The sequence below is a fragment of the Nicotiana tabacum genome, chromosome 7, assembly GCF_000715075.1.
Source record: "Nicotiana tabacum cultivar K326 chromosome 7, ASM71507v2, whole genome shotgun sequence".
NCBI classification, from domain to species: Eukaryota; Viridiplantae; Streptophyta; class Magnoliopsida; order Solanales; family Solanaceae; genus Nicotiana; species Nicotiana tabacum.
Window position 1 is genome coordinate 15050144 of NC_134086.1, and position 26452 is coordinate 15076595.

The window sequence follows — 26452 nt, forward strand, 5'->3', positions numbered from 1 at the left end:
GGGCATGGATTGGTTAGAGTCATGTTATGCCACAGTGGGTTGTAGAACCAAATTAGTAAGTTTCGAATTCCCTGGTGAACCAGTCTTAAAATGGAAGGGTGATGTAGTAGCACCAAGGGGTAGGTTTATTTCCTACCTTAAAGCTAGAAAGATAATTTCCAAAGGGTATATCTATCACCTGGTTCGAGTTACGGATATAGATGCTCAAAACTCTCCAGTCGGTACCAATTGTAAATGAGTTCCTAGAAGTATTTCCCGAAGATCTTCTTGGAGTCCCTCCTGTTAGAGAGATTGACTTTGGAATTGATCTACTCCCTGTGAGCACGTGATTTTTGCTTCACGGAAATTACTCCAAAAGAAATCGAGAAATAAAGCAAGTTGCCTTCGGGTACAATTTTGAGAATTTGCGTGACATTTTTGGTAATTATTTTGTCTGTAAATGTTTACTTTGTTGTAGTTAATTGAAAATTACAAAAATAAATGTTACATGCATATTTAGGGTTTAATTATGCATTTAGGAATTAATTAAACCATCATTTGACTCTAAAAGGAAAATCACAAAAATATGCATTTTATTCTATTTGTTGTCATTGTGTAATTTTATTTTAAGGTTTTAATTTGTGTGTTAATTGTTGTAAGTGTTAATTAATATTTGTGCAGATTTATTTTTGATTTTACAATTTAATTAGGAATTGTGTTTAAATTAGAAATTAAAGAAGGAAAAGAAAAAGAGTTCAAAAAATGAAGGAATTCAGATGTGGGCTTAAAATTGAGACCAAAAACCAGGCCCAAATCAAATCATTTGACCCAGTCCGGTTAGCTGGTCTCTCAGACGAAGGAAACGACGTCGTATTAGCACTTTCCATCTGGACCGTTGATCAAACAGATCTAACGATCCAGTTCAGTTCTTTCATTAAACCAAACGACGCTGTATGGTTGTATTTGATCGGGACCGTTCATTTCTTTTGATATAACGACTCCCAGGCTTTCCCTCATGACCCGACCCACTCCCGTCTGAGACCGACCCAATCCCCACTCAATCAAAACGGCACTGTTCCCTTAAGTGAAGAGATCCTGGCCATCAATCTTACCTGATCCAACGGCCAGGATCCATCCCTCCCCTTCGTATATAAGACCCTATCTATCACCTCACGCCCCCATAGCCAAACGCCCCCCCTTCCTCACTTCGTCTCTCTCGTTTCAGAGACGGAACCTAGGTCAAACCCTAGCCGCCATAGCTCCCCTTCGCCTGAAACCCGGCGGCAACTACGCCGCCGGCCACCTCCTTAACACCATAGATCCACCTTAACACCCTGGTTACGAATCCACTACTCCCTTGGCTCGAATCAATCCCCATCTTCTCGAATCTTCATTTGAAGATTCGAGCCAAAACCCAATCCATGCCAAACCACCCCAAATTCATACCAGTTACTCCCCTGAACTCACTCGTAACCAAACCAAGCTTGGTTTGGTTCGCATCTAACCAGAAACCTTCAAGCCCCAAATCGACTATATGAACCCTAGAAATCCAGAACCTTGGGGTCTGTCCAATTAAACGAAGGGTTGGGGTCTAATAGACCTTAATCGAGGTGTTCTCAGTTGAGAACACTTCGATTAAAGTCCGTTCGACCTCAAAGAGGTCGAGTCCGGTTCGAGACTGGGTCATTTTTGTTCTTAAGATTCAGAGGTATTTTTCCTTTCCTTCCTTCTGTTCATGTGTTTTATTTGTATCTCTTTGCATGTTTTAGTAGTTTGTGTGATTTTTCTACTTTTCTTTTAATTAATTCTGTTCATCTTCAGTAGACCTTTTATTTGGTCCAATTCTATCATTGCTTCTGTTTGCTGTAATTGTTATGTGTTATAATTTGTGTAATTGATTGAATAAGTGACGTCGATTAGTTCGGTAGGCCTGAATATTAATTTAACATGATAGTAGTGTAATGTTGGTTTTGATTTCATGGTTCATGCTAGTCTGTTTCCCCTCCTACTTCGTTTCTGTCCTAAATGTTGTGTTGAAACGAGCCTGTTGGTATAGTTGAACTTAGTACTGAGCCTGTGGGTATATTCAGTTCGTCACATTGTTTTTGCTTGATCATTTGAAATGTTCTAAATTGCTTGGTCAATCGAACTACTTCATCACAGTTGTTATTTTGGTTGTCACCTAAACCTGTTGTGTCATGCCCTGTCAATCGATAGCCTTAGCCTTTATGTTGTTGCTGTTTGATTCAAGTTTAAGCAATTGATAAATCGAATCCTACTGTCTAGGGTCTGAAATGAATCTGACAACTGATTTGAATTCAGTATTGGTGATAATGTCAACTAGATAGTAGTGAGTCATAAGGTTGCATTCAGAACTTAGGAGCATTGGCTATAACTGCAATTTCAGGGATTTTAGGAGGGTAATTTGGGAATTGAAAACAGGGAAGATGGGTGGTTTGAGTGTTCTGTCCACTAAATATTAAAATACCATTAAACTAATGAATTGATTAGTATTAATGGGGAACAAAAGGGAATGGGGGCTGAAAATAAGGAAAAGTTTTCCTTAGTGGATTTTAAGTGGAAAATTTCAGATTTAGTGGGGAGAAGGGGGTCAGGCAGTAGGTTTGGAAGGAAGGCAGACTTGTATAAGAGGGGGATGAGGTCTGTAGAGAAAAGGAGGAGATATAGAGAGGACTAAGAGAAAAAGGACTGAAAAACATCTTCTGAAAAATACTAAAGAGGAAAAAAAAGAAGTTGGGGAGTTTGGTTTTCTTTCATTTCTGAAAATCAGAATCAGTTTTGTTAGTGTTTAATAAAAAGTTCAAAGTGTTTCTTTCTTGGAGAGTTGAAAAAATAGAAATAAAAGTTTGTTGTTCTATTGCACTTCTGGTTCTACTGTTCTGTTTATGATTGCTGGTTTGTTTCTGGGATTTCATTGAGGTTTCAAGTGGTTTTCTGAGTTTGTTATTTCTGGTCTGCACTGGTTATTTGTTGTTGTTTCTGGTATATCTGTTTTGTTGCCTTGTATTTCTGAAATTGCAACTGGATTTCTGAGTTTATTGCTGGGTTTTAAATCTCCTGGTTGCTGGTTGTTGTTGTTGTTGCTGCACTGTTACTGCCATGCTGATTTCTCATCTTCCTCTTCTTTTATTTCAATACCATGTACACTTTCGAATCAATACCGATGTGGCTATGAGATGTGAAAGTGAAATGAAATGCTAGGGTATTTTGATGAATTAGTGTTGTATCTATAGTTTAATAAGATACGTGACAAGTATTCATATAGTTTAGTTTTATAACTCAACTAGAATGCATGACGTAGTCTTGTGCTTAACTGGAACTATTTGGTTTTCAAACTATAGTTCGTAGTTGTCAATTACAAATTCCATGTATTTAAATATGTAATTTGTACAATGAACAAATAAGTTAAGGGATTAGTTGCCATATTTCTAGCTTTCTTTTGTATTTGAGGCAGTTTTTAAATAGGCAGTGTTTGATTCCGTTAGGCAGCATATAGGCCAATATTCGAATCCGCGTTGATAACAGTTCCTAGCCGATAATTCCAAATAGTTTAAATCAATTTTAGGAATGTTAGTTTAAATCAATTTGGAGAATGGTTAGTTTGTTTTGAATATCTTGACAATCTTGTATGCATTTTGTAATTTCAGCTTTAGTAGTTCACTTATAGAATAAAGGCACGAAACATTTCTCCATTTTTATGAGTTCGAGTGTAAATTACCGTTATCATCTACTGTAATCCAATAGCTACTTGTCAAGCATGTAATTAATTAAGACTTTTCTCGTTTCTTTTAGAGACAAACTTAATAGAAATGTAGTCACTTTAGGATTGCCCTTTAAAAAATAAATGAGACGAGCCTCGCCAAACAAAACGCAAGGTGCGGGGCCCTCAATAAATGGTTAATAATTAATTAGACTTCGGATGGGCCATTTTAGCAAGATTCACGGTCTTCTCAAAAAATAATAATGCGCTAATCGCTTTAGGCGCGCCTTTAATAATTTACTTTCTTAAACGCGGGTGTACATTGATGTGACCCAAATCCAAATCTCAACGGAGTCAAAGTGTGTCGACGACCATGGGTACATTGATTGTGACATTGTTCGAGATACATTTTCACAACGTTGCAATTCTCTGTAAAATAACAATAATAAAAGCGGTAAAGAGTTTAAATTTGCACATAAGTTCGTATTTGTATAAAATCAGATAATTAAGCCGAATATGGCAGTTGAGCGACCGTGCTAGAACCACGGAAATCGAGAATGCCTAACACCTTCTCCCGGGTTAACAGAATTCCTTATCCGGATTTCTGGTGCGCAGACTGTTAAACAGAGTCATTCTTTTCCTCGATTCGGGATTCAACCTATGAATTGGGACACCATAATCTCCCAAGTGGCAACTCTGAATTAAATAACAAATCCCGTTTCGGTTGTCCTTTAATTAGAAAAAACTCTCTTTTACGCCCCTTTGAGGAGGCGCGGGTGAAAAATGAGGTGTGACAGCTATGGCGACTCTGCTGGGGACACGAACCCAGAATCTCTGGTTCAGGGTTCAGAATTCGAGCTTAGATTAATTGTTATTATTTGGCTTTATTTATTATCTGACTTTATTACATGTTTTAGCCTAAATGTGCAAAATGTTGCTCTTACCGCTTTGATATTATCTGAACTGTATATATAAACTGCTACGAAATCCCTCTTTTCTCTCTCTTGAGAAGTGCACGCTGGTCGTGACTTCTTTCTGTTAGTGTCATATCCCAAAATAGAACGAGGATTCGAAGGAGTTGCAAAATCGGATGATCTTTTGGTTATCGGTACGCAGTTCCCATCCTCGGCTCGAGTTGTCCGCTCGGGTAAGCCAGGTCTAGAACAAACACCCAGGATAAACCTAGTATAACAAAACTTCATGACAGATCCCTAGTAGGAACGCTTATTTGCATCATGTGCACTTGACTTAGGGGACTCAACACAGGGGTAGGGTCCGTCTAGGACAAGCAACCTCAAATTAAAAAGACCATCTTGCGGCATCCTGTTTGTCTTACGCATTTATTTGCCACAGACTTGCATGCCGACCGGCTTCTGACAATATTGAAAAGAAAAAATAGCAGTAAGATAATTCTGAGTTACCGACGAACTTTGCCAAATTTTCGTGAAAAAAAAATTAAAAAAAATGTTTTTTTAGTGTAATTTATTTAAACAAGTCTTGTTGTCAGAATTAGTTTATTGTCGTTGCCCGAACTACGCCGGTTTGATTCTCACAGGATGTGTGATACGTAGGCAGCCCTTATCGGGTCCAACCTCCCCTTTTGCAAAAATAGCCAAAAAATGTCAAAAATTTTAATTTTTCGTCATAGAGTTGGGTGATGCTGTTTTTGTCAGAAATAGTCAAATGTTCCCAAAAAGGATGCCGGAAGGCTGACTTTGCATAAACGACCACCTTTGGTCATGTTTTTAGGATTTTAGTCTGTTAGCTAACGCAACTTTAAAATCTTCGTCCCCGAGGTGCTGAAAGGCCGCGTTGGCAAAACCCGATCTTTTATTTTATTTAATTTGAAAAATAGTAAGAAAAAGAGTCAGTGGTCAAGAATACCGTTTAGATTTTTTAAGTCGAGCCAACTTCGGCGGTGTCTTAAACCGTTCTTGCCGAGATAGCCTTAGAGTATCTTTCAGTTGTCAAAAGGCTATTTTCGTAAAAGAACAGACAAGTTTGTGAAGTGTAATAAAATAATCTTCCCGGCCTCAAAATTCATGTAAAATTGGGAAGGGGCCACGTTTGCAAAAACAGCCGTTTGGTTAAAATCGGCATATAGAGGAAGGAATCTGTCATTTTAGTTCTCTTGAGTTTGTATTTCTTTTGATTAGATTATGTGGGCCGTTTGACTTTCGAGTCTGTTGTTTGTCTTTAAGTGATTCCAAAAATGTTTTATTGTTGTTTACCTTTTATGTGGCAGAACTATGCCCGGTCTGATTCATGCGGGGACATGATATGTAGGCAATCCACATAAGATTCGACCACCACTAAAAAGAAAAAAGAAAAGGCAAAGTGAATAAAAGAAAGGAAAACAAGGACATAAAAAGAGAGATAAAGAAAGTAAGCCGGAATGACGCATGCAGTCGAAGCAAAGACATGTTAAAATGGTTAAACTGCCTAGGAACATTGCATCCCCAACGTGAAATTGCAATATGTGTTAAACTCTAACGCTAACAAGTTTGTTGTTGATCCAGAGATTTCGAAACAGTTAGCTCGTTAGAACGTTCTGGCATATTACCATTACCACACAAGATCTAAAGGGCCCATTCCGGAAAGTATGTCTGGTTCGGACAAAAGTGTTGAGGAGGAAAAGACAGAGATGCAAATGATAAAGGAGGAAGTAGACAGGTTGAGACAAGAGATAGCTGGGATGCACCTAGCCTGGGCTAGGGGACAAACATCATCAATCCTTCCCCCTATTCCTACCCTCTCACCGGCTCGGACTCCGGAACACCCTCCCACTGGTCCATCAACGAGTTTCCCCATTGCCCAATACTATCAAGGGGAAACTTCCTATAATCCCCAAGCTCCACCACCCAAACAAAATCCTCCTCCACCAACTGTTCCTGTTTTCGTGGCACCTCCATCCGCCACGTTGCAAAAATCAGTCGATGAACCAGTGTTTCAGGTTCACGACAACCAATACTATCCTCCCGAACTCACCTTCAAAGCACCCGAGCCATACACTTACACCCCTGACCTTCAGCTCCCGGCAGAAACTGAGAGGCTGGCTAAGAATTCGGAGCAGGACGAAGTGCTTCGTAAAGTGAAAAGCCTGGAGCAATCCTTCAGGAATATGCATGGATTGGGAAGCCAAGTTAGTGTGGCCTATAAAGATCTGTGTCTCTTCCCCGATGTTCAGTTGCTGGCAGGTTTTAAGATGCCAAAGTTTGATCTATATGAGGGACATGGTGATCTCATGGCACATCTACGAGGTTTCTATAGTAAGATGAGAGGGGCAGGTGGAAAGTATGAGCTGCTGATAGCTTATTTTGGTCAAAGTTTAAGCGGGTCCGCACTGGAATGGTACGCGAGGCAGGATCCTAGCAGGTGGTATACCTGGGACGATCTAGCACAATCATTTGCAGGTCACTTCCAGTATAACCTTAAGATCGTCCCTGACCGTCTCACACTGTTGAAACTTGAGAAAAAGCCTGGAGAGAGCTTCAGGGAATTCGAATTCCGTTGGAGAGAACAAGCAGCAAGAGTCGATCCACCAATGAGGGAAGGTGAAATGGTGGACTACTTCTTACAAACTTTGGAGCCAACTTACTTCGGTCACCTGGTAACGTCAGTTGGTAAATCTTTCAACGAAGTAGTAAATGGGCGGTATGGTTGAAGAGGGACTCAGATCCAACAAGATAATGAGCTATTCGGCAATCAAGGCCACAACTCAGGCCATCCAGAGCGGCACGGGAGGTGCGCTCGGAAAGAAAAAAAGGGAAGATGTCACAATAGTCGAGGCTGGTACTTGGTCCAGATTCGGAGGTCCCTCCCCTCACTACCAGCCTAAACCCCATCACTCAAATCACCCATACACCCTATATGGCCCTCCACAGCCCTACTAACCACCACAAGAGCCACATTTCTTTGTCCACCACGCCCAAATTTACACCCAGCCTCCGGCTTGCCCGCAATGGCATGCGCTGGCTCCCCAAAATACATACCCACCTCCACAAAACACATACCCACATCCACAAAACACATATCCACCTCCGAGGGCCTATAGAAATCCTCCAGGGTTAGGTTTCCGTGGGAATCAAGCTTTCAAGAATGAGAAGAAGCAGAAGTATACTCCGCTGAGAGAATCCTATACTACTCTGTTCCACAAATTGAGGCAGTTAAGCCTGTTGAATCCTATTGAACCCAAATTGCCAAATCCCCTTCCTAGAAATCTTGACCTTTTAGCGAGTTGTGAATATTGTTCGGGGGCTCCCGAACATGATACTAAGAAATGTTGGAAGTTGAAGAATGTTGTGCAAGAGCTTATTGATACAAATAGGATCGAGGTCCAGGCTCCAGAAGCACCAAACATTAATCAGAATCCGCTACCAGCGCACCATGAGACCCACATGATCGAACAAGTGCACAAGGGAGGGGAGCTTAAGAAGCCCTCACAAACGGTAATGATGATCCGTGCTAGTGAAAATAGTTCAAAAGAAAAACCGACCAGTGGAAAGGCAGTGGTGCAGTGTGTAGATGACAAGCCAGATATGGTGATGGGGGAAGGGTCCAGCAAGGCGGATGTACAGTTTGTGGGGCTGAAAGCAAAAATCAACAATTGGATGGCTACTCCTCTTCCTATCCGAAGGGAGTCTTGGTAGTGGGCTCTGATTTTCTTTCTTGTTTTCTGGATTATTCCAGGGTTGTAATCCAGATTTCTTTTTGTGCTCGTCAAAGTGTGAAACTTTGCTATCCAGTATTTTAATAAAGTGAAAGTTTTTTTTCTCTTCCTTCATTCCTTATTTTGTTTTAATTTTTTCTTCTTCTTTTTCTCTTCTGAACAGTTCTCTTTATACTGGTTCTAATGACATGGCGTGCACGACGGATCTTCAACCTAGTCTAAAAAATCAATCTGATTCTGAACTTATAGTACAAGATTATGATGATGAGTCGGAATACGATGAGGATGAAGCCTTCGAAGAAATTAATAGAGAGTTGAGCCAATTTAAAGAAAAACCCAAGCCCCAACTTAAATGACACGGAAGCCGTCAATCTAGGGGATGCGGATGATATTAGGGAAACTAAGTTAAGCGTCCGCATTGAACCAAATATCAGGGAAGAACTAATCAAAGCACTTATTGAATTCAAAGACATTTTTGCATGGTCATACGACGACATGCCGGGTTTAAGCACCAATCTAGTGGTTCACAAATTGCCCATTGACGCGGCATGTCCTCCCGTCAAGCAAAAATTGAGGGAGTTCAGAACCGACATGAGTGTGAAGATTAAGGAAGAAGTAACCAAACAGTCGAATGCTAAGGTTATTCGGGTCACTCGATATCCTGATTGGTTGGCTAATGTGGTGCCAGTGCCAAAAATGATGAAAAATCAGGGTGTGTGTTGATTATCGTAATCTGATCAGAGCAAGCCCAATGACGCTTTATGTTTGACAGATGTCGAGGGAAGATGTATCGGCATGGCTATCAGTTCTGACACAGTCAAGAGATATTATGTTGGATTTCTTTTGATTGTAATTGTTGTGTGTTTGTATTTGGCATTGTATCGGAGGATGAAATGACGGAGGCATTGTTTCTTCTATCCAAACACTTTAATCTTTGCTTCTCTTTTTGAGCCTTGTTTATTCTTTCATACCCCTCTCTTAGAATCAGTATTGAAAATGAAAAAAAAAAACAAAAGAAAAGTCACAAGAAAAACAAAGGAATTGGGAACTACGTTTGATCTGATTCCTCAAAGAAGGATACGTAGGCGCCTCATGGCTCGGTCATAGTGTAACATAGTGTGCATAATGTAACATAGTGTAACAAAAAAAATAATAATAAAAATCCCCAAGCAAGAAAAACTGGGGCAGAAGTTTGCGTTTGTAATTTTGGTAAGAAAGTTTGATTCCAAGAGTTGTACTGTTTTACCCCTATAAATTATTTTGAACTTTTGATACCCCTTTTCCTTTTAGCCATTCACAAAAACCCCTATTGATGTCCAAAAAAGATCTCCCGATCAGTATCTGAGAAGTGCTAAGTCAATGAAAATGGAAGTCGGGAATAACACTCTAATCCCCAACAAAGAAGAAGATCATAAGCTGGAAATGAATTTATAGCCGAAAGAATCCCCAGCAAAGAGAGTCATATCGACAGCACTCCAATCCCCAGCTAAAAAATAAAAGAAAATGAGAGAGTCTTATTGGTGAAAACCTTCACAGGCACCATGAGGCGACGGGAGTTGAGAGAAATGAGAGAGTCTTATTAGTGAAAACCCCTCGAAGGGCACTATGAGGCGACAAGGCAAGATTGGCGGAAAGGGTCAACATTTGACAAAGAGTTGAGTATTTATTTATCCCCAGCGAGATGAGGCCATCCGAAAGATTGATTGATACGAATAGACTGAGTTGATCAATCCGGAATGCACAACATGATCGTTGGGATTGGTTATATCATTCAGATAAGTTCTTTTCTTTCCTTTTCCCCAACATTTGTCCAGAAAGACTTCTTCTTTTTCTATTTTTTGAAATCATCACTTTTTTATTTCTTGGTTTAAAGACTTTACCTCCCCAGCAGTTTGTTTTTGAAAAGAATTTTCAGAGCTTACTACCAGTGGCCAAAATGGGGCAAAGCAAAATGCGAATAGGATAGGCCAAAGATAAGGCGACAAAGCAAAAAGAAGTTTGTCGCAAGACCAAATGATGAATGGGTCCAGATCCCAAGAGGCCCAAATTTCCAGGGGAAGTCGGAGAAAAACAGAAAGAACAATAGTTGAAAAGTTATTGATCAAATTCCAAGAGGATCCCCAGCAGATTTGCAAGATACAGGAACAACTCCGACAGATTCTCAACCAAGCTCCACAATGGTCGAACAACACAGAGCAGGGAAGGAAGAGAAAATAAAAATCATCCCCAACAGGAATGTCAGCCCCAGTAAATAATATCATCCCCAGCAAGTTTTATAGCAAAGCAGGGAAAAGAAAAGGGAAAAAACCATCCCCAGCAGAAGTGGCACGACCACTCGCCCCGTTTTAAACTAACAAATTTTTCTTTGATTTAAAGCAGGGAAAGGAAATATTATTGACAGCAGGAAGACAGGGTCATAAAGAAGATTATCAAACTGGGGCAGAAAATTTTCTCTCATTACAAAATTTTTCTTGAAAATCAGATAGCCATTTTGGAAAGAGAGAAGATAACACAAGTTTTGAAGGAAGTAAAATCCCCAGCAGTATACGAGAAGGGAGATACAAGTTTTAAAAGAAAAGCAATCTTGGAAGAAGCAAGATAACCCAAAGTTGTAAAAGTAATGGCCTTTGAATCAATATCATCCCCACCATTATTAAAAAGAGGAAGATAATTCCCCTGCAGTGATATCCACGGCAGGTTTCAGAGAAGTGAAAACACCAGCTTGAGGAAAGTAGTTCCAAGTGGAAGGAAGGAACCAGCTTTAAAGGAAGTAGTCCGTGAATAAGGAAAATAACATAGTTGTGAATAAAACACCGGCATTTGTCCCCAGCGGATTTCGGAGGAATAAGACACCAGTTTTTGAGGGAAACAGTTGAAAGAAGATGATTCAAGTTGTTGAAGTCAGGAGCCCGCCTGGAAAATGAAGGTGTTACATTTAAGCTGTAGTTGAAGTCAGGAGCCCGCCTGGAGAATGGATGCTGAATTATTTTGAAAAAGTAGTTGAAGTCAGGATCCCGCCTGGAGAATGGATGTGTTGTATTTTTAAGAAATTGTTGAAATCAGGAGCCCGCCTGGAGAATGGAGGTGTTACATTTTAAAAAGCTGTTGAAGTCAGGAGCCCGCCTGGAGAATGGAGGCTGAATTATTTTGAAGAAGTTATTGAAGTCAGAAGCCCGCCTGGAGAATGGAGGTGTTACATTTTAAAAAGCTGTTGAAGTCAGGATCCCACCTGGAGAATGGAGGCTGAATTATTTTGAAGAAGTAGTTGAAGTCAGGAGCCCGCCTGGAGAATGGAGGTGTTACATTTTTAAAAGTTGTTGAAGTCAGGAGCCTGCTTGGAGAATGGAGGCTGAATTATTTTTAAGTTGTTGTTGGAGTCAGGAGCCCGCCTGGAGAATGGAGGTGTTACATTTTTTAGTTGCTGATGAAGTCAGAAGCCCGCCTGGAGAATGGAGGTTGAATTATTTTTAAGAAGCTGATGAAGTCAGGAGCCCACCTGGAGAATGGAGGCTGAATTATTTTTAAAAAAGTTGTTGAAGTCAGGAGCCCGCCTGGAGAATGGAGGCTGAATTATTTTTAAGAAGTTGTTGAAGTCAGGAGCCCGCCTGAAGAATGGAGGCTGAATTATTTTTAAGTTGTTGTTGGAGTCAGGAGCCCGCCTGGAGAATGGAGGCTGATTTATTTTCAAAGTTGCTGATGAAGTCAGGAGCCCGCCTGAAGAATGGAGGCTGAATTATTTTGAAGAAGTTATTGAAGTCAGGAGCCCGCCTGGAGAATGGAGGCTGAATGATTTTGAAGAAGTAGTTGAAGTCAGGAGCCCGCCTGGAGAATTGAGGTGTTATATTTTAAGAAGTAATTGTTGTTGAAGTCAGTAAAGCAGCGGGAGACAACAAAATCCCTAGCAGAGGAAGGCAGTTCAAGATTCGAAGGAAAATAACGCAAAGCTCACAAGAAGGAAATAAACAGTTCGAGATCGAATATCAAGGGAGAATAAAAGTCAATTCAGAAGTAAAGGCAACATCAGAGGAAACACAAGGCAACATCAGTCACATGACCAAGTTTGAGAATAAAATTTTGTAATGCATAGCTCATAGCTTAGTATAACTTCTTTGTCTTTAAGCAATGGTGTAATAAGGAGGTCGAAAAGCAGTAGCAACAGCATGCAGCCGCAGTAACAGCAAAAGGCAGTCCCATGGTAGTCCCAGCTACAAAAATTTCCTGAACTACATTAACCTGATTCCCTTCTAGCCAGGGATATGTAGGAAACCTTTGAAGCAAAGGTTCGGTTAAATCTTTTTCAAAAAATGCTTCATACGGAGTACTCCAACGGGCAAAAATCGCTCGTATCCGCTCACTTTATCTTTGCACGAAAACTCTTTGTATTTTCGGACAAAGAGGGGCAGCTGTGAGCATGTGATTTTTGCTTCACGGAAATTACTCCAAAAGAAATCGAGAAATAAAGCAAGTTGCCTTCGGGTACAATTTTGAGAATTTGCGTGACATTTTTGGTAATTATTTTGTCCATAAATGTTTACTTTGTTGTAGTTAATTGAAAATTACAAAAATAAATGTTGCATGCATATTTAGGATTTAAATATGCATTTAAGAATTAATTAAACCATCATTTGGCTCTAAAAGGAAAATCACAAAAATATGCATTTTATTCTATTTGTTGTCATTGTGTGATTTTATTTTAAGGTTTTAATTTGTGTGTTAATTGTTGTAAGTGTTAATTAATATTTGTGCAGTTTTATTTTTGATTTTACAATTTAATTAAGAATTGTGTTTAAATTAGAAATTAAAGAATGAAAAGAAAAAGAGTTCAAAAAATGAAGGAATTCAGATGTGGGCTTAAAATTGAGACCAAAAACCAGGCCCAAATCAAATCATTTGACCCAGTCCGGTTAGCTGGTATCTCAAACGAAGGAAACGACGCCGTATTAGCACTTTCCATCTGGTCCGTTGATCAAACAGATCTAACGGTCCAGTTCAGTTCTTTCATTAAACCAAACGATGCCGTATGGTTGTATTTGATCGGGACCGTTCATTGCTTTTGATCTAACAGCTCCCAGGCTTTCCCCATGACCCGACCCACTCCCGTCTGAGACCGACCCAATCCCCACTCAATCAAAACGGCACCGTTCCCTTAAGTGAAGAGATCCTGGCCATCAATCTCACCTGATCCAACGGCCAGGATCCATCCCTCCCTTCGTATATAAGACCCCATCTCTCACCCCATGCCCCCATAGCCAAACGCCCCCAAATTCATACCAGTTACTCCCCTGACCTCACTCATAACCAAACCAAGCTTGGTTTGGTTCGAATCTAATCAGAAACCTTCAATCCCCAAATCGACTGTATGAACCCTAGAAATCCAGAACCTTAGGGTCTGTCCAACTAAACAAAGGGTTGGGGTCTAATAGACCTTAATCGAGGTGTACTTAGTTGAGAACACTTCGATTAAAGTCCGTTCGACCTAAAGAGGTCGAGTTCGGCTCGAGACTGGGTCATTTTTGTTCTTAAGATTCAGAGGTATTTTTCCTTTCCTTCCTTCTGTTCATGTGTTCTATTTGTATCTCTTTGCATGTTTTAGTAGTTTGTGTGATTTTTCTACTTTTCTTTTAATTAATTCTATTCATCTTCAGTAGACCTTTTATTTGGTCCAATTCTATCATTGCTTCTGTTTGCTGTAATTGTTATGTGTTATAATTTGTGTAATTGATTGAATAAGTGACGTCGATTAGTTCGGTAGGCCTGAATATTAATTTAACATGATAGTAGTGTAATGTTGGTTTTGATTTCATGGTTCATGCTAGTCTGTTTCCCCTCCTACTTCGTTTCTGTCCTAAATGTTGTGTTGAAACGAGCATGTTGGTATAGTTGAACTTAGTACTGAGCCTGTGGGTATATTCAGTTCGTCACATTGTTTTTGCTTGATCATTTGAAATGTTCTGAATTGCTTGGTCAATCGAACTACTTCATCACAGCTGTTATTTTGGTTGTCACCTAAACCTGTTGTGTCATGCCATGTCAATCGATAGCCTTAGCCTTTATGTTGTTGCTGTTTGATTCAAGTTTAAGCAATTAATAAATCGAATCCTACTGTCTAGGGTCTGAAATGAATCTGACAACTGATTTGAATTCAGTATTGGTGATAATGTCAACTAGATAGTAGTGAGTCATAAGGTTGCATTCAGAACTTAGGAGCATTGGCTATAGCTGCAATTTCAGGGATTTTAGGAGGGTAATTTGGGAATTGAAAACAGGGAAGATGGGTGGTTTGAGTGTTCTGTCCACTAAGTATTAAAATACCATTAAACTAATGAATTGATTAGTATTAATGGGGAACAAAAGGGAATGGGGGCTGAAAATAAGGAAAAGTTTTCCTTAGTGGATTTTAAGTGGAAAATTTCAGATTTAGTGGGGAGAAGGGGGTCAGGCAGTAGGTTTGGAAGGAAGGCAGACTTGTATAAGAGGGGGATGAGGTCTGTAGAGAAAAGGAGGATATATAGAGAGGACTAAGAGAAAAAGGACTGAAAAACATCTTCTGAAAAATACTAAAGAGGAAAAAAAAGAAGCTGGGGAGTTTGGTTTTCTTTCACTTCTGAAAATCAGAATCAGTTTTGTTAGTGTTTAATAAAAAGTTCAAAGTGTTTCTTTCTTGGAAAGTTTAAAAAATAGAAATAAAAGTTTGTTGTTCTATTGCACTTCTGGTTCTACTGTTCTGTTTATGATTGCTATCTCCTAGTTGCTGGTTGTGTTGTTGTTATTGCTGCAATGTTACTGCCCCGCTGATTTCTCATCTTCCTCTTCTTTTATTTCAATACCAGGTACACTTTCGAATCAATACTGATGTGGCTGTGAGATGTGAAAGTGAAATGACATGCTAGGGTATTTTGATGAATTAGTGTTGTATCTATAGTTTAATAAGATACGTGACAAGTATTCATATAGTTTAGTTTTATAACTTAACTGGAATGCATGACGTAGTCTTGTACTTAACTGAAACTATTTGGTTTTCAAACTATAGTTCGTAGTTGTCAATTACAAATTCCATGTATTTAAATATGTAATTTGTACAATGAACAAATAAGTTAAGGGATTAGTTGCCATATTTCTAACTTTCTTTTGTATTTGAGGCAGACTCTTAGATAGTGTTTGATTCCGTTAGGCAACATATAGGCCAATATTCGAATCCGCGTTGATAACAGTTCCTAGCCGATAATTCCAAATAGTTTAAATCAATTTTAGGAATGTTAGTTTAAATCAATTTGGAGAATGGTTAGTTTGTTTTGAATATCTTGACAATCTTGTATGCATTTTGTAATTTCAGCTTTAGTAGTTCACTTATAGAATAAAGGCACGAAACATTTCTCCATTTTTATGAGTTCGAGTGTAAATTACCATTATCATCTACTGTAATCCAATAGCTACTTGTCAAGCATGTAATTAATTAAGACTTTTCTCGTTTCTTTTAGAGACAAACTTAATAGAAATGTAGTCACTTTAGGATTGCCCTTTAAAAAATAAATGAGACGAGCCTCGCCAAACAAAACGCAAGCTGCAAGGCCCTCAATAAATGGTTAATAATTAATTAGACTTCGGATGGGTCGTTTTAGCAAGATTTCACGGTCTTTTCAAAAAATAATAATGCGCTAATCGCTTTAGGCGCGCCTTTAATAATTTACTTTCTTAAATGCGGGTGTACATTGATGTGACCCAAATCCAAATCTCAATGGAGTCGAAGTGCGTCGACGACCACGGGTACATAAAATATGTTCCGGATTGTGGGTGCATTTCATGTGACGCAGTCCAAAGACATGTTTTAAGCGATGTTCACATTCTTAATAATAATAATTATGAAAGCGGTAAAAAGTTAAAATTTGCACATAAGTTCATATTTGTATAAAATCAGATAATCAAGCCGAATATAATAGTTGAGCGACCGTGCTAGAACCACGGAACTCGGGAATGCCTAACACCTTCTCCCGGGTTAACAGAATTCCTTATCCGGATTTCTGGTGCGCAGACTGTTAAACAGAGTCATTCTTTTCCTCGATTCGAGATTCAACCGGTGACTTGGGACACCATAAATCTCCCAAGTGGCGACTCTGAATTAAATAACAAATCCTGTTTTGGTTGTCCTTTAATTGAAAAAAACTCCCTTTTACGCCCCTTTGAGGAGGCGCGGGTGAAAAAGGAGGTGTGATACTCCTAGACACCAAGCCAATACTTGTCCTGCCTTATAGAATGGCTCTTGCAGAGTTGAAAGAGCTAAAAGACTAGTTAAAAATTCTTCTAGATGGAGTTATAAGGCCAAGTGTCTCACCTTGGGGCGTACCGGTTTTGTTTGTCCGAAATAAGGATGGGTCTTTGCGCATGTGCATTGACTATTATCAGTTGAATAAAGTCACCATCAAGAACAAGTATCCTCTTCCCAGAATAGATGATTTATTCGATCAACTTCAGGGTGCCCAGTGTTATTCCAAGATTGACTTTAGATCGGGATACCATCAGTTGAAGGTTAAGGAAGTTGATATTCCAAAAATAGCTTTCAAGACTCGATATAGGCATTTCAAGTTTTTGGTAATGTCATTTGGTTTAACGAATGCACCAGCAACTTTCATGGACCTTATGAATAGAGTCTTCAAGCCTTATCTTGATTTGTTCGTTATTGTATTTATTGATGACAACTTGATTTATTCCTGTAGCGAGACTGACCATGCAGAACATCTCAGAATTGTGTTGCAGACACTACAGGATCACAAGCTATATGCGAATTTTTCTAAGTGTGAATTCTGGTTGAAATCAGTAATATTTTTGGTCCATGTCATCTCAGGGGAAGGCATGAAGGTGGGCGTTCAGAAAATAGAGGCAGTGAAGAATTGGACTAGACCCACCTCAGCGTCCGATATAAGAAGTTTCTTGGGTATAGCAGGCTATTATAGGCGTTTCGTAGAGGGATTTTCTTCTATCTCATCCCCTTTGATTAGACTAACTCATAAGAATGTCAAGTTTCAATGGTCGGACGCTTGCGAGAAAAGATTTAAGGAGTTAAAGAAGAGGTTGACTTCAGCTCCAGTCTTGACACTACCGGAAGGAACCGAAGGGTTCATTGTTTATTGTGATGCTTCAGGGGTTGGTCTTGGGTATGTATTAATGCAGCATGGTAAAGTCATAGCCTACACATCGAGACAACTCAAGGCTCATGAGAAGAATTATCTGACTCATGATCTCGAATTAGCAGCTGTGGTGTTTGCACTTAAGATATGGCGCCATTATTTGTATGGGGTGCATGTTGACATTTTTACAGATCGCAAGAGTCTTCAATACATCTTTAAGAAAAGAGAATTGAATCTACATTAGAGAAGGTGACTCGAATTACTTAAAGATTATGATATTGATATCTTCTATCATTCAAGGAAAGCAAATGTTGTAGTCAGTGCTCTCAGTTGGCATTCTATGGGAAGCTTAGCTCATGTTGAGGCAGACAAGCGAACTATGATGAAGGAAGTCCACCGCTTAGCAAGTCTAGGAGTTCGACTTTTGGACTCCGAAGATGGTGGCGTTGTTCTTCAGAATAGGGATGAATCCTCCTTAGTAGCCGAAGTGAAGGAAAAGCAGTTCAGTGATCCCTACTTATTGCAGCTGAAGGAGGGAATTCACAAACACAAGACTACGACTTTTGAACAAGGGGAGATTATGGTACTTTGAGGTACAGAAGTAGACTATGCGTTTGAGACGTGATGGGCTCAGAGAGTGGATTATGTCAGAAGCCCACAATTTCAAGTATTCCATTCACCTAGGTCCCACAAAGATGTATCATGATCTTAAGGAGATTTATTAGGGGAACGATATGAAAAAGAACATAGCAAATTTTGTGGCTAAGTGTCCAAATTGTCAGCAGGTGAAAGTCGAACACCAGAGGCTTGGTGGTTTAACTCAGAGTATAGTAATTCCCATTTGGAAATAGGAGATGATAAACATGGACTTCATAACAGGTCTACCTCGCTTGTTTCGGAAGCATGATTCAATTTGGGTGATTGTAGACCGACTTACCAAGTCAGCTCATTTCTTGCCAGTGAAGAGTACAGATTCGGCCGAGGATTATGCCAAGTTGTATATCCAAGAAATTGTCTGATTGCATGGGACTCCTTTGTCCATCATATCAAATCATGGTGCTCAATTTACAACAAACTTTTAGAAATCCTTTCAAAAGGGATTGGGCACAAGGGTGAACCTCAGCACCTCTTTTCATCCTCAGACATATGACTAGGCAGACCGCACTATTCAGACTCTTAAGGATATGTTGAGGGCGTGTGTTATCGATTTTAAAGGTAATTGGGATGATCATATACCTCTCATTGAGTTTGCTTATAATAACATATACTACTCTTGTATAAAGATGGCACCGTACGAAGCTCTGTATGGGCGAAGTTGTAGATCACCAATTGGTTGGTTCGAAGTTGGCGAAGCGGAGTTGTTAGGAACCGATTTGGTCTATCAGGCGATGGAGAAAGTCAAGTTGATTCAAGAGCATTTGAAGATGGCTCAGAGTCGCCAAAAGTCCTATTCGGACGTGCGACATAGAGACTTAGAGTTTCAAGTGGATGATTGGTTTTTTTGAAAGTTTCGCCTACGAAAGGCGTTATGAGATTTGGGAAGAAGGGGAAGCTTAGTCCCCGCTATATTGGTCCATATAGAATCTTGCGAAGGATTGGGCATGTGGCTTATGAGTTAGAATTGCCAAAAGAATTAGTTGTTGTACACCCAGTGTTTCATGTGTCTATGTTGAAGAAATTCATGGGATACCCTTCTCTTCTAGCTCCTACAGAGATTATAGGGGTTAAAGATAGCCTAATTTATGAAGACATTCCAGTGGCTATCCTTGATCGTCAAATCCGAAAGCTCAGAACTAAGGAAATTGCTTCAGTAAAAGTGCTTTGGAGGAATCAAAATGTTGAAGAGGATATGTGGGAAGCCGAAGAAGACATGAAGTCCAAATGTCCCCATCTCTTTGAATAGAAAGGAGATAATCTAGACAGCAACTAACCTTCTCATTCAGACCTTATATTACAATCTCCATGTCTTTTAGTGTTTAGTCAGTTTAGTAGTCATTCAGTTCAATATCTCATCAGTTCAGTAATCATGTATTCATTCAGTTTAGTATGCAAGTGTTAATGAAAGTTCATGTTCCCACCAGACCCATTTAAGGTCCGGAGTTAGCCGAAGGTACAACCAAGACAATCATTCGAGGACAATGGTCCCAAGTGGGAGATAATGTAACACCCGTAAATTTGAATCAGTTGTGAATGCATTAAATGAGTATTAATATGATGGTAATCAATTGGATATGATAATAAGTGCACGAGGTATATCATAAGTGATTTGGGGTCCAAGGAGAGACCTTAGTCTAAGCCAAGTTGGAAATTTCATGATAGACTAAAATTTCAAATGAGTACGCACAAGACCAAACTTTGCATGAGAATATCTAAATTTATGTAAGGAGTTATGTGATGCACAACCTATAAAATGAAAAATCTTGGAGTCTAGTTTCTAACTCATCAAGCCATTTGTCATTTGGACATTCCTACTCAAAGTTATGATCAAACTACCAAAATCAGACCACCTAGTTATTTTGGCGGACAGCGAGACTCGCTTCGCCAGACCGGGCACAGATCCTTCCTTCCCTTGAAGGTGCTAGACAGCGAAGTGAGGCTCACTTTTCTAGACCGGGCACGCCCTAGCTAAGGTCTTTTTAAGCAAACTCGGGGGTTCACTTCCCCCATTTCTTTTGGACGAATTTTAGGGTTTTCCCCCACTCTCTCACTCCAACCCCTCCCATCTTCAAGGTAAGCAATCCTCATTATCTTGGTATGAATTCCATAATTTATATACTAGTATTGATGAAATCTACACATAAAATACTTAGATCTTCAAGAGATTTCTTCGAGAACTCAAAGGAGGGTTTTGCAAGATTTCTTCCAAAAAGGTAATCCTACACCCTTAGAATTACATGTATGAATTCATTAAGGGAATATTAGTATGAATAAGTATTGGAACTCTTGGTATGGTGATTGGAATCCATACATTCCCAATTTAATTACATAACTATCATAGATATTGAAAGAAGATTTTGTAATGGAAGTTTGTTGGTTGGGTGTGGATGGATGGTCATATATGTGATTTTGGAAGTTATAAATTGGTTAATCTTGATGGTGAGATAAATTGTTGATGAATGGTGGTAATTGGATGAACTAATTATATGGTGATGAAATGTAGAAATTTATGCCTACAGGGTGTTTGATAATATACCTAAATGATTTAAGTTATAAAATTTGTTACTAATATTGGTTCCATTAGATGTTGCCATTGTACATTGAAGGTTCTTAATATTGTGGATCATTGTAGTATCACTAAGGGGGAAAATTGAGATATGTGAGGCTAACTCTTTACGTTTGGGAATGTCTATGATTCCCCCTACGTCCCATTCATTATGACTATTACTAGTTTCCTTAGAAAGTAATTATGCCTTAGTTCTATGAATAGTAGTAGAACTTCTATTCTCTAGATGGCATAGTTTCATAATCATTCAATATTCTATGAGTTTCAATTATGACAAATCAACTTATTATGATTACACATCTCAGTCTAGTCGTATTCATTATTCCAGTATCATGTAACTCAGTATGATTCATTATTTCAGTATCATGTATTGCAGTATGATTCTCAGTTCCTAATTCATCATTCAGAAGAGAGAGTATTCATATCCTTACTTCCTTGTTCACCTATCAGTTTATCAGTTAGTAGTTCAGTTTCAGTTTCAGTATTTACAATTCTTTCCTTCAGTTGTTTTACATACCAGTGAAATTCAAATATACTGATGTCCCTTTTTGCCGGGGGCCTGCATCTCGCGATGCAGGTAACGATTTTGCTTGCTAGGACATCTCGTATCAGCTATTGGTAAGCCCCAGTCTTTCGGGACATTATCCCTCTCTCTTTCAGTCCTTATAGTATTTCAGTTAATAAGATATACAAGGGACCCTATCCCAGTAAACAATTAGCATTTTCAGTATTCTTTAGAGGCTTCATAGGCTATACCCCAGTCAGTTAGATATTAGCAGGCTTTTATGTGTTAGGCTTGTCGACTACTCATTTATACTTGCAGACTTTTCAGTATTTTTCGCATCTATGATATTTCAGTCAGACTCTTTAGTAGATCATCATGTTATATATTTACATCTAGCTTACAGTTATACCACATGTTGATCCAGCCATACAGTTGGTTCGCTCGGTCACATGCAGTCAGGCATCGAGTGTCGTGTTACGCCCATGCCATGGTTTAGGGCGTGACACTAGCAAGATACATTAGTACACCAATTGCACTAGACACAAAAACAAATCATGTACACCATGATTGCTATAATCCAGATAAGGATTTGTTGAAACTTTATTTAATAAATTTCTTGGGAACCTTAATATGCTTCAGAACAGTTTAAATCCTTCAACAATTTTTATATACACATATCAAATTTCAAGTATTACCAGACTAAAATCTGAAAGCAACTGCATCCGCCACAAGAGAACATGTTTCCATATAATCAATGCCATGACATTTACGAAAAATCTTGTGTCACCCTACTGCTTTATACTTTCAGGTGTTAGGACTATCAGTCCAAAATTTCACGTTTTTTCAAGTGAAGTTAATCTTGATTGCATTTTTTTTTGGCCAATCATATATTTGTCCACATCCCATGGAAGATTTGAGCTCAAGATCCTCGTCAATATTAATAATATTGAGCCCTACATTATATTAACAACATCGTCGACGATCATTTTGTATCGGTTCCATTATCACTCAATAAAGACATAACTTATCGAGATCTTATTATTTTCAGGTACCTAAGTGTCTCCCATGAGGTCTTATAAAGTGTTATGTCGTGGTGCTCTTATAAAGCACTTGCCTCCTTATTATGACCATCCTTATCATTTGCTCCTCTCCTTCTTCAAGGAGTTTTATCTTTGGAACCGATTAGTCTATTACGCTTCATATGTTCCATAGACTATGTCCATCATGGACTTTATTCTATTTGGGGCATTAGTAGTTGAAATATAATATTTAGCTTTTGGGTCAGCAAATGCGCATGCCAATATTTTGCAAATGAATTATCACTTGAACTTCAAGTTCATATTTTCTTGTCCAAAGATCTAAGTGTACTCATAATAATTCATTCCATGTATTACTTTTTTAGGTGCTCATTTTTTTCCCCTTAATGCTGGGATCACCAACACATATCTCCAATTTTCTTTGGGGACCCATCTTTATGCATTGTGGTGGAACAACTAAATCATATAGAACATCCACATTTCTAGATGAAAATTATTTGGTTCCTGACTCTGAACCAATTAAGATAGGGAGAATTTATCATAACTTGTTAGCTAGATGCGTACAAGTGCTATTGTATATTAAATAATACACCTCATACCAAATTTCTATTTGGGAGTTAATGTTCTCATAACCAATGGTTTAGCTTAATTGGAGGCATATAATTTATGCTAAACCAACTTGTATTTAAACCAGCATTATCAAGATAAATTATCATAATTTTTATTCTGGAACTGTGCTCTAATAATTTGAGCAAGCAACCTTACAAAAGCCAAACTGCAAGTTGATAACAAACACACATGTGACTAGGGGTGGGCATCGGTCGGTTCGGTTCAATTGTGAATATTATCGATTTTGCATATCGGTTATCGATTTACAAATATGATAAACCGATAACCGAACCGATAAGATATCGGCTATTGGTTAATCAGTTATTGACTATTATCGGTTCGGTTATCGGTTTACCCGATAAGATAACTCAATCTAGAGTTAAATAAAAAAAAAGACAATTTACTGGAATTAAGCAAAAAAGAGAAGAATTCATATAGAGTATACTACCCATTTCTGCGTTCTAACCACAACTAATATTTGAAGCATGCTTCATTTTGAAAAATTCAAGACTTGTGCAATCTCAAAAATTGATATTACAACTCTACAAATATTTCATCTCCAATTAGCTGGAAATAGAAGTTAACAGGAATATAAATAATAATTTTTTGGTTTCCTGCCAAACTATAATCAAGAGATCAATCTATTTTTTCAGAGTCTAATTGTAGCAAGAGCAACAAGAGTACTAGTAATTTAACAGTTTTTCAAACACAACTGAAATAGTACTAATTCTTATTGTGTTATCGGTTTACCCTTAAGAAATTAGGCAAACCGAGGCCCAAACCGATAACCCAATAGTGAAAAAATATTAAACCATTAACCCAATAACCCGATATCGATACCCCAATAAGCTTTTTTCGGTTCGGGCTATCGGTTATACCCGATATATGCCCATCCCTACATGAGACCATAGAATAGATGCATCTATTAAAATCGTATAATAGTAAACGGTCCACATGGCAGGTGACTGGGCATATATATATAACCTTTTATACGTTCCAAAAATTAGGGAATATAATCCTAACCCCAGCTGGCATAATAATCAATTTATCACGAGAACAAGTCGTACATGAGAATATCTCCTAATTCTTCAATATATGTCAATGTGAATTCTCAATCATTTTTCGCATCATAATTGAACCGGGATGGCCAACCGGTCATGCCAACTGATATTTATTTCAGTAAACATCTAATTTACTATGGCATGTGATTCTAACATCATGCTTATACTTGTGTAGTACAAATAGAAAAAAAATCGGGTAACCTTTTATATTTACCTGATATGATTATAGTAATATGAAGATATTCAATCTTCCTTTCATTTATAGTCTCAAATGCCAACCACTTCGGCTAATATATTTGAAACTCAAAAGTTTCTTTTGAGATTTACCACAATATCAATATCACGAATAATTTTATTTATCTGGGTAGTAACAAATTAGCTCTTCTGGAGCTCTCAATTAATTTTATACTACAGGATTTTTTTCTCACCATCCACATGGTGAATGTCTCCTTCACGGAGAAAATTATATCATAATATTATCATGGTCAAAATCATCATAAGCAAAATCATTTCTTGCTTTAATTTTTCCCTTTAATAACTTTTATAAGGCATGGTAAAATATTTTCGGCATCCCACATGTATGCGATCAATGACATGTTCATATAACTACATAATAATATTCATTATATTTCTTTTTCTCAAACCTCCCATAAAGGTGAGTTGTAATATTTATCCAACCATGCATAAGCATATTTTTATGCAGAATTTATATAACATATATATTTTTCACATTCACTTTTAGGAATGAGTCTTTATTTACAATACTTATCGCAAGTCCCATTTTCAAAGAATTGACCATAATCATCCGAACGTGTCTCATATTTACAGACCACATTGATACACATTTCCTTCACCTTTGAAGGATTATTTTGAGAACCATTATTGTTCTCCTTTTTATAATTACCATAATGATGACTATTATTATTTTGATCTTTGGAATGTCCACGTTCATTGGTCAACTACTTATCTTCATTTAGACTTATTATGCACCGCTACCTCATTCACTTCAATAATGGAGCATATCAAGTGGGACAAGCTTCGTGCTTTTTCATGAAAATTACATTATTTTTCTTTCGTCATCATTATATCATCAATATGGTGCATTGAAAATTGAACTCAATGCCTTACCATACAAAAGCATGTTAGCCTAAATATGTTGGGACTCAAACCCAATATGATGAATTTATCATCATGGTGCATCAGGACTTAAACATGGTGTCTTATTCTCAAGGTGCGAAGGGACTTGAACCCACCATCTTACCCATAACCAATAACATAATAGGCCAAAGTGCAACTGAGACTCACCCTTGAGACTTTAAAAATATTACCACTTTTAATAGTTATAGAAATAAACATATACATACATATATATATATATATATATATATATATACACAATATAACAATAAGTATCTATTTACTGGTAACGAAGGAATCAAAGTTCTTCAGATCACTTTGCAAAAGTTGGCGTAACTTTCTAATTTATGTACATCTTTGGTCTCTGGTTTAGTTCGTAACATTTGACTACATCATTATATGCTTCTGATTCTCATATAAGATCTAACCTGAACATTAGTTGAAAGAGATAAGACTAAGATTACAATAAATTTTAGAAAAAAAAACATGGAGTAGTAATTAGTTTATATTTAAGTATTTTTAACTTTATAAAGTAAAACACTTACGAATATGAATAGATTTTAAAAAAAAATACTTAGTATTGGAAACTTTCATGATAAACAAAGAACCTTTGAGAAACGAACAAGAAAATGAATTAGTTAAAAAAAGTGGAAAAAGCTTCTTAGCATTATATGCCTTTCAACCTTGTTATTCCTTCTATTATATTTCATACCACTCATTGAAATTGCTAAATTGAAAAGAAAAACTCATCTCTTCCCGAGGAATATTAGACACAACTGAAATATGCTTTTTCTATTGTAAGACAATTTTGTAGATGTAGTAACTCAATTGGATAGCGACTCGTGCTGATAACGTGTTAAGAAACTAATATCAAAGTAACAATATAAACAAGAAAATAGACAAGAATGTAGAGAGAAAGAGAGCAGAGATTCTTAATTCTTTCATGTATTCAACTGTACAACATCATTTCTCATCCTGTATTTATAGTATTACATAGAGGTATACAAAAGAATAACATTTGAGATCCTGGAGGAAGATCATGGGGGAGGTTATGGAGGTGTGGGCCGGGCCTGAACCGGACCGGACTGGGCCCGCGGTCCTAACGGGCCTGGTGGGCCTGGTGGGTCGGTCTTGGGTGGGCCGGTCCTGGTGGTCCTGGGAAGCCCGTGACGGGCCGGTCTTCTAGTTTGAGCCCACGAGCCCGGGACCGTTTAGCCCGGGACCGTGAGGCGGGCCTAACGGGCCCAACGGCTATTTTTTTTTTTTTAAAAAAATTAAAATTCTCCAACGGCCATATTTAAAATCTAGCCGTTTGGGCTGAAAATATGACCGTTTTTAAGTTTAAAAAATGGCCATTTGGCCCCCAAACTTTATTTTAACCCCAAACTT

General features: G+C 38.2%; 1 protein-coding gene across 1 annotated transcript; it reads left to right on the plus strand.

Annotated features, from left to right (window-relative positions):
• The first annotated feature begins 19019 nt into the window (after window positions 1-19019).
• Window positions 19020-19394, plus strand: LOC142161993 (uncharacterized). The gene has a single exon (XM_075218287.1). It carries the CDS (start codon window positions 19020-19022, stop codon window positions 19392-19394), a length of 375 nt encoding a protein of 124 aa, XP_075074388.1.
• The last annotated feature ends 7058 nt before the right edge of the window (window positions 19395-26452 follow it).